The sequence below is a fragment of the Apteryx rowi genome, unplaced genomic scaffold, assembly GCF_003343035.1.
Source record: "Apteryx rowi isolate R43461 unplaced genomic scaffold, aptRow1 scaffold_938, whole genome shotgun sequence".
Lineage (NCBI taxonomy): Eukaryota > Metazoa > Chordata > Aves > Apterygiformes > Apterygidae > Apteryx > Apteryx rowi.
Genome location: NW_020451247.1, coordinates 17,891 through 25,675, shown reverse-complemented (window position 1 = coordinate 25,675; position 7,785 = coordinate 17,891). Strand labels below are relative to the sequence as shown.

Genomic DNA, 7,785 nt, shown 5'->3' with positions numbered 1-7,785 from the left:
CGAGTGCTAATTGCCCGGAAAACAAGTCGTTGAAACCTGAGCTGAAAGCGGCCGGCCGGTGGACTTTGCAGCCTGGCAGCCGGCGTTTCTCCGTCAGCGCTGGGGCTGCGGGACCGGGTGCCGTGCCGTGCCGCGCCGCGGGGCGGGAGGCTGGTGCCAGCGGGGTCCGCGTGCACGTGCGTGCCGTCGCGGGCGCACGTACGTCCTAGAGCAGGCCATCCCGCCGGGCCGGGCGTTGCCCCTCGGAGAGGGCTAGCGCGGGTGGGAAGCGGCCGCAGATCCGGTCGGAAAAGCCTGACGCTGCGAACCGTCCCGACCCCGCGCGCCGGTGCACAGGGCCCGTCTCCTCCGCGTGCTGCGTTGCTGAGCAGCGGGAGCGCCGGGGGCTCGGAGCGGAGCGGAGCGGGCCGCGTCCCAGCACGGGTGCCCCTCACCGGCGGGCGATTGGCGACTGATGCCAGGAGGGAATTTGGGACCAGTTCGCCCAGATGACGTCCGAGATGAACTTGACCCTGCGAGGACGGAGGCGTTGCTGGAAACTCCAGCTGAAGCCCGGCAGGGCTCGCGGCAGCCTCCGGCGCGCGGGGGGGGGGGGTCGCGCTCGCCTCATCCGTTCGCGAGCCAGCGCTTTCCAGGCCGGCCGGGCATCCCGGAGCGAGCGGCCGCTCGCTCTCCGAGGCCGCTGCCCGTCCCGCCAGGCTGCCGCCTGCCTTGCGGGTCCTGGGGCCGCCCTGCCTGCGGAGCCCACCGGCACGGCTGCTTCGCTCCCCCCCCCGCCGCCGCCCCCGCCGCTTCTCTGCCTTCCCTTTATAAATGCTTGAAATTAAGGGCCGGTCCCAAATTCCCTCCTAGCAACAGTCGCCAAGCGCGTTTTATACACAGGCTCCTCGTGACGGTGCCGTCAAGCCTCCCCACCCCCCGTCCTTTTCTGCTTTTGGGAAGAGGAAAGCACGTGCGAGCGTTTGTCCGTCCGCGCGGCGCCGAGTGCCGGCGCCGGGGGCTGCGTCCCGAGGGCTTTGCGGGGAGCGCCGAGCCCCGGCCTCGCGCCAGCTCCCCTGCGTCCCGCGGCAGGCGGCACCTCCCTGGCGTGCCCCCCCCTTTAAACTCCTTTTTTTTAATCATTGTCATCTTTTGCCGCTTTTTTTTTTTCCCCCTTTTTTTTTTTTTCCTTTCGGTTACGTGCTTTCCGCACCTGATTCAGGCAAAAGGGGCCGTTTCGCCGCCCGCCGCGGAGCTGGCGACGGGGCGACGAGTCGCGGGGCGCGGGCGAGCGAGCGGCCGTGGGGCCGCGGGGCCGATAGCCGCCCGGGGCAGCTGCGAAGGAAGCAGGAGGGGTTATCCGATGCCGCGCGCCGGAGGCACCGGTGACGGGCCCCGGTGCCAGCGCTCGGGCTGCCACCCGTGCCGGGACCTGTGGGTCATTCCCCTCTTCCCCTGCCCCAAACCAGGGTCTGGGCTCCCGTGGGTGCATCCCCTAGGTGCCGCAGGCCGGCGGCAGGATGCTCCATCCTGGTCCGCAGCCCCATCAGAGGAGCGTCCAGGAGTCCCACACCGGGCTTTGCACCCCTGCGGCAGGCAGAGGGGTCCAGTGCCCAGATCTTGGCTCGCAGGGAGCAAGGAAGGTATTTTTGCCAGCCTCACCCTGGTGTCAGAGCGTGGCAGAGGCTCCTGGAGGTGCTGGGGGCCCCGAGAGCTGCATCCCAGGCATTACTGCAGCTCAGCGGGGAAGCAGCTCTGCGGAGAAGGACCTGGGAGTGCTGGTGGACACCAAGTTAAGCATGAGGCAGCAATGTGCCCTTGTGGCCAAGAAGGCCAATGGTATCCTGGGGTGCATCAGGAAGAGTGTTGCCAGCAGGTCGAGGGAGGTGATCCTCCCCCTCTACTCAGCCCTGCTGAGGCCACATCTGGAGTACTGCGTCCAGTTCTGGGCTCCCCAGTACAAGAGGGATGTGGCACTACTGGAGCAAGTCCAGCGAAGGGCCACAAAGATGATGAGGGGACTGGAGCATCTCTCTTATGAGGAAAGGCTGAGAGAGCTGGGCCTGTTTAGCTTGGAGAAGAGAAGGCTGAGAGGAGATCTTATCAACGTGTACAAGTATCTGAAGGGAGGGTATCACGAAGATGGAGCCAGACTCTTTTCAGTGGTGCCCAGCGACAGGACACGAGGCAACGGGCACAAACTGAAACACAGACACTTCCATCTGAACATGAGGAAAAACTTCTTCACTGTGAGGGCGACAGAGCACTGGAACAGGTTGCCCAGAGAGGTGGTGGAGTCTCCTTCCTTGGAGATATTCCAAAGCCATCTGGACGTGGTCCTGCGCAACGTGCTCTAGGTGACCCTGCTGGAGCAGGGGGTTTGGACTAGACGATCTCCAGAGGTCCCTGCCATCCTCGACCATTCTGTGATTCTGCAAAGGAAGAATATGCAGCAAATGGGCTGGGATGTCCGCTTTGGTCTTGCCCTTGTCCAGAGGCTGGGTGAAGAACTCTGGCCCCGGATGCCCAGGTCCACGGCCGAGGGAGAGCGATTCCCAAATGCGTTCCCGCATCCCGTCCCCGAGGAGGCCCCTGGAACAAGCGGGCCGTTGGGTGCCGGGCTGGGCCACCAGCTCCCGGAGACACGGGAGCAGGGCATGCGCAGCCAGTCCCTGCTGAATTACCCCCGGGCCGTCCCGACGTGCCCGTCGCCCCGCTCCCTGCAGCGGTGACGGGCGCCACCAGCCCGGGGACCCCTCTGCGCCCCGGCTCCAGCCGCCCGGGCCGCTCTGACTCATCCCGGCATCTGCGCCGCCAGCAAATTTCATTACAATAACAAGGGCTGCGGGTGAATTAATTATTAACGATTATTGTTTAATATTTATACGGCCGCGGGTGGGCTCGCTCCGGCCTCGCTGCTCGCCGCCGCGGGTGGCATCCCAGGACACGGCGTGGGCCGGGGGGGGGGCCCCGATGGCACCGTGGTTTCGGGTCGCTCCCGGAGCTGAGGGGTTGGGAGCGGTTCGGGTGGAAGCAGCCTGCCTTTGGCACCGGGGGGGTTTTTCGGCCCCGTAACCTTTCCCAGATGATGCCGGAGCCGCTCCGAGCAATGGACGGACCTGCTCTTGCTCCAGACCCGTGAATGGGGGCATGGAACCGGCACGCGCTTTTGGGAGGAGCAGGGGATGCCGGTGCCCAAGCTCCCCTCTCGCCCGGCCAAGCTCTCGTGCTCCCATTCGGGGTGAATTCGCAGGGTTTTGGCTAATCCAAAAAGAGAGTCCCTAAGGCGGAGGTGGCTGCGGCTGGAGCGGACACGGACACGGACCCGGCCGCCCTCGCTGTCCCCCGTGCTCAGCGGCGGCTCTGCTCTGCTCTCCCCGCAGGGGCTCCCTCCCGCGACGTCGTCCTCGTCTCTGCCATCATCACCATCAGCCTTAGCGTCACCATCGTCCTCTGCGGGATCTGCCAGTGGTGCCAGCGTAAACTGGTGAGCGTCCCCGTGGGATGGGGTGGGATGGGATGGGATGGGAGCGTCCCCCAGGGGGAGCGGGGAAGGGGGGGGGGGTCCCGCGTCCCGCCGTGCCCCCCTGCCCCGGGGCATCGCATCCGTCCGCACCCTGCGCACCGCCATCGGGGACTGGTTCGTTAAGTGGCGTTAATTAAGCAGCCGAGGCCAGCGCTGCCCCCGGACGCCCCTCCTCGGAGAGGCTGAAGAGGCTGGAGGGAGGGAGGAGAAAGGAAGGGAGAACGTCTTTTCCCAAGCAGTTTGCTCCGTGGTGGCCGGGAGAGCGCCAGCCCGGCTGCTGGTCCGTGCCGCCAGCCCCGCTCCCCTCCTAGCTCGCGCGCCGAGCAGCCTCCGCTCCTAATTGGTTGCTAATTGGCGTTAACGGAGCCTCCTGCCCGCCCGGGAACGGAGCAGCACGTCGGACCTGCCGTCGGAAATCGCCGCCGAGCGCCCTGATTGCAAGCCCCAGTTAGGAGCAAGTGCCGGCTTCGTTACTGCGTGGCGATTCTCCCCTTTCGGGGCTGGGGGGGGAAGGCGAACTCAATTAACGCGGGCTCAATTAATCCTAAAATTACCCGCTCCTCCCCTGTTGAGGCGGCGCTGGGGTAGCGCAGGAGGCGGCAGGCGGCTGCTCTTCCCCTGCCCTTGGAGCCGTGCGGGGCGCGCGCCCTAAATCCGCCCTCCGAGCCGCGGAGGAGCCCTGCTCCGAGGCGCTTCCCTGGTGCCCTTGCCCCCTTCCGAAAGGGCCCAGGGATGAAGCGCCGAGAGTTTTTCCCGGGCTGCCCAGCAGGACGCAGCCCGGGCGGCAGCTGCAGCAGCAGCGAGCGACAAACCGGAGGCTGCAAGGGCGAGGGCAAAATCTAGGTCAGCGCCAAACTTTCCCGCTGATCGAGGGCGCGAGGCGTAGCCGTGAAGTCTCCGGAAAGCTGGCACCGTTGCCACCCGGCTGCATTCCCCCCCCCCCACTGCCACGGGATCGGGCTGGGCTGCTGCGGGCACGGCTCTGGCCGTGACCGCGCGTCTCCTCTCCGCGCAGGGTAAGCGTTACAAGACGTCCCTGGAGACCGTGGGGACCCCGGACTCCAGTCGAGGCCGCAGTGAAAAGAAAACCATCAAGTAGGTGCCAGGCTGTCGGGGGGAGAGGGACGGGGGGGGGCTGTGGCCGCCTGCCCCCCCCCCCTTTGCACGTGCCACGTGCCCGCTGCAAGCACCGACGGGCGTCCTGCCCGAACGTACCTGGGTCTCCGCCGGGGCCACCCCGTCCCCCCGGGTAGCGGGATGGTCCCTCCTTGGGGACAGCCGTGGCCGTCCTCTTTGCTCTGCGCTCCCCAAGGCCTGGCAGGGCTAGCGCGCCCCTCGCCGCAACTTAGCCTTCCTCCCCGGCATCCTCACCGTCCCCTTCGCCGGGGCGGAGGTGTCCCCTGGTCCCCTTCGCTCCGGCAGCACGGGTGCTTTGGGGGCCGCTGCTCGGTCCGGCACCAGGCTCCAGCATCGTCCCGGTGCTGCTCCCCAAGCTCCGGGGCTGCCGGGACGGAGCTGCGGGGACGCCTCCAGGCAGGGCCTGTTTCGTGCCGGGGATGAGCCGAGAGCCGTTCCCCGGGGCTGGGCGCCACGGGAAGGGGGCAGGTGACAGCGCCGGCAGGGCAGAGCTGGGATGCAAACCCACGGCAGCGTGGGGCTGGGCTGGGAGTGTGCACGGTTGGGGGACGACGAGCAAGGGCACGCGTAGCTCCCAGCGCTCCAAGAGGCTCCGTGCGGCGCTCCGTAACGCTGGAGCCGTAGGAGGGCCCGAGCAAGGGCCAAGCGCGCACACGCGGCCCGGCAGCGGCGGCCTTTGAAGTCCCCGAGCTGCTCGCTCGGCTTCAGAGCCTGCGGCTTGTCGGCTCCCGGGGGCGCCGGGTTGCACGTGGGGATGCTGAAGTCGGCAGGCAACGCGGATGGGGAATCGGGCTGCCGCCTGATCTTCCCCGCGGTGCCGAGGGGCCTGTTCGGAGCAGGAGGAGACTTGGCCGGAGCCCAAGCCTGGCCCGGGGCTGGAGGGCTCGCGCCTGCGTCAGAGCAGGCGCCGGGAGGGCAGCGGCACGTCTGGACGCTGGGGTGGCAAGACGGGGGCTGTGCGCGGCGGGGGGGGGCAACAGGAGCACATCTGGAGCACATCTGGAGCAGCCTCCTGCAAGCCTCGGAGCCTGCTGGGAGGAGCAGGGTGGAAGCAGGCCCGCCTGTGGATGCTGGATCCCGCAGCAACCAGCCCCTCGGCCGGAGGGATTAACTCGGCTGCCCGGGAAGAGGTCCCGGTGCTAGACCGTGCTGTGCGGACGACACCTCCTCCTGCATCGCCTCCTCTCTCAAATCGTTGCTCGAATGCCTGGCGGCAGGTGCCGACCCTGGGAATCCAGCTGGACACGGCTCTCTGAAAGGTGACTGGAGCGTGACCGACCCGATGCGCTCCCAAAGGCACCCCGGAGATCCCGGCGAGCCCGGCGCCAGCTGCACCGGTGTGTCAGGTCCTGCCGGGCTGTTTGCATCCCGCTCCGGCAGCGGAGAGCCCCAGCAGCCGGCGGGGGTGATTCGCCGCCGCCTCCGACCTGCGCCGCATCCTTCTCCCCTTCCCGGCCGGCGGAGGTGCCGGCTCCCCGCGGCTCTCCCCGCTCTGTTCCCCTCCGTGTGCGTTTGCGTGCCCGTGTGTGCGTGCCCGTGTGTGTGTGTGTGTACACGTGTCCGAGGGCTGTGCGCAGGCGTGCGAGCGTGCCCGGGGCGGCCGGGTGCCGCCACTTCTCTTCGCAGGAGGACTCGGCTCGGCGCCCCGGCGGGAGGAGGGCTGCCGGACGCTCGCTCCTTCCTCCCCTCGCAGGCATTCAGGTTCTCTCTCTTGTATTTCCCTTTTCTTTCTCCCTTCATCTCCGGCTGCCGCCGTAGCGATCTAGACAGAGACTTTTGGAATAACAATGACAACACAGTGCAGCAGAAATGGAGCTCCTACCCTCCCAAGGAGTTTATCCTAAACATTTCACCCTACGCCCCGTACGGTGATCCACGGCTTTCCCTCAAGTGAGTCTCTCTTTGCCTGCTCCGGTCGCGCCTCGTGAGTATGCGAGCAGCCCCCGGCGGCGTGCCCCGCTCCCGGCCGCCCCGAGCCCTCCTGCCCGCTCGGGGTGGGGGGACCGCGCGCCGGCGTCCCTCCGCACCCTCCCCGCCGCGCCGCGCCGCGCCGGCCCGCTCACTAACACGGCTTTTCTCTCCCCGGCGCCTCTGCTGAGCAGCTCTCTCCGCCGTTTGCCCGGTCCGCGACGAGCGAGAACCTTTTTATTTACGTCCCCTCCTCCCCGCACCTTTTGTTCTTTTGGGTTTTTTTTTTCTTTTTCCCCCCCCTCCCCTTTTCTTTTGGTTTTGCCACCATCACGCCCTCCCCGCGGGGCCGAGGTGCCGCCACGCCAGGGCCCCCTCCTTTTGCAGTGCTGACGTCTCTCTCTTTCTCTCTCTCTCTCTCTCTCTCTCTGTCCGTCTCTTGTCCGTCCGTCTGTCCGTCCGCCTCCTCCCCCGGCTCTCCCGCCCCCCCCCGCCGCCCCCTCCGTGTCTGTCTTGGGGGGTCCGGCCCGGCGGCCCGGCCCAGTGGCTCTCTGTTGTCAGGGGCCAAGCTGACGGCATCGGCCGCGGCGGGGCTGGCGGGCGAGCGGGACGGCCGCCCCGGCGAGAAGCAGCGCCTCGGCGAGGACGGCATGAAGAGCAGCGTCTCTGCCCACAGCGAGCCCGGCGCGGGCAAAGCGGGCCGAGGCCGCTGGCACACGGTGCAGAGCCACCTGGCCGCGGGGAAGCTCAGCCTCTCCAAGTGAGTGAGCACGCACGGCTCGCCGCGGGCCGGCAGGACTACGCGGGGCCGGGGTGGAGGAGCGCGGCCCGCCGGGGCTCGGCCCCTCCGCGGCGTCCCGCACGCTCCTCTGGCGTCTCCCCGGCTGCTCCGCTTCCCCGGGGCAGGTTTTGGGGGGGCAAGCAGAGGTTTAGGCGATTCAGGGAGCGCACGGAGTTGTTTTGCCGTCTCCGCTCAGCTGGGGAAAACCGGCATCGCTCTGCCGAGCGAGGCGGAGTTGGTTTATCCGCCGGCGCCGGGGGCCGTGGCACGCCGCGGCGGCGAGGCGCCGGCGCGAGAGCGTTTCCCGTGGAAATGCCAAGGCGAAACCCAACGTACCTCTCGCGCCGGACTTGTGCTATTTAGAGGGGGAAAAAAAAGCGGCGTGAAAGGCGGGAGCTTGTCGGATGGAGTTTCCCGGGCCTGCCTTCCCTGGCTCGTGTGCGCGTGGGGTCCT

General features: G+C 67.8%; 1 protein-coding gene across 1 annotated transcript in view; it reads left to right on the top strand.

Annotated features, from left to right (window-relative positions):
* Positions 1–2,426: 2,426 nt before the first annotated feature.
* Positions 2,427–7,785, top strand: part of SYT7 (synaptotagmin 7) — a 20,384-nt gene continuing 15,025 nt past the window's right edge. Inside the window, exons 1-5 of the mRNA XM_026091973.1 lie at positions 2,427–2,592; positions 3,363–3,466; positions 4,521–4,600; positions 6,401–6,532; positions 7,095–7,310. Of these exons, the coding sequence (XP_025947758.1) occupies positions 2,427–2,592; positions 3,363–3,466; positions 4,521–4,600; positions 6,401–6,532; positions 7,095–7,310 (698 nt within the window). The remainder of the gene's footprint in view (positions 2,593–3,362; positions 3,467–4,520; positions 4,601–6,400; positions 6,533–7,094; positions 7,311–7,785) is intronic.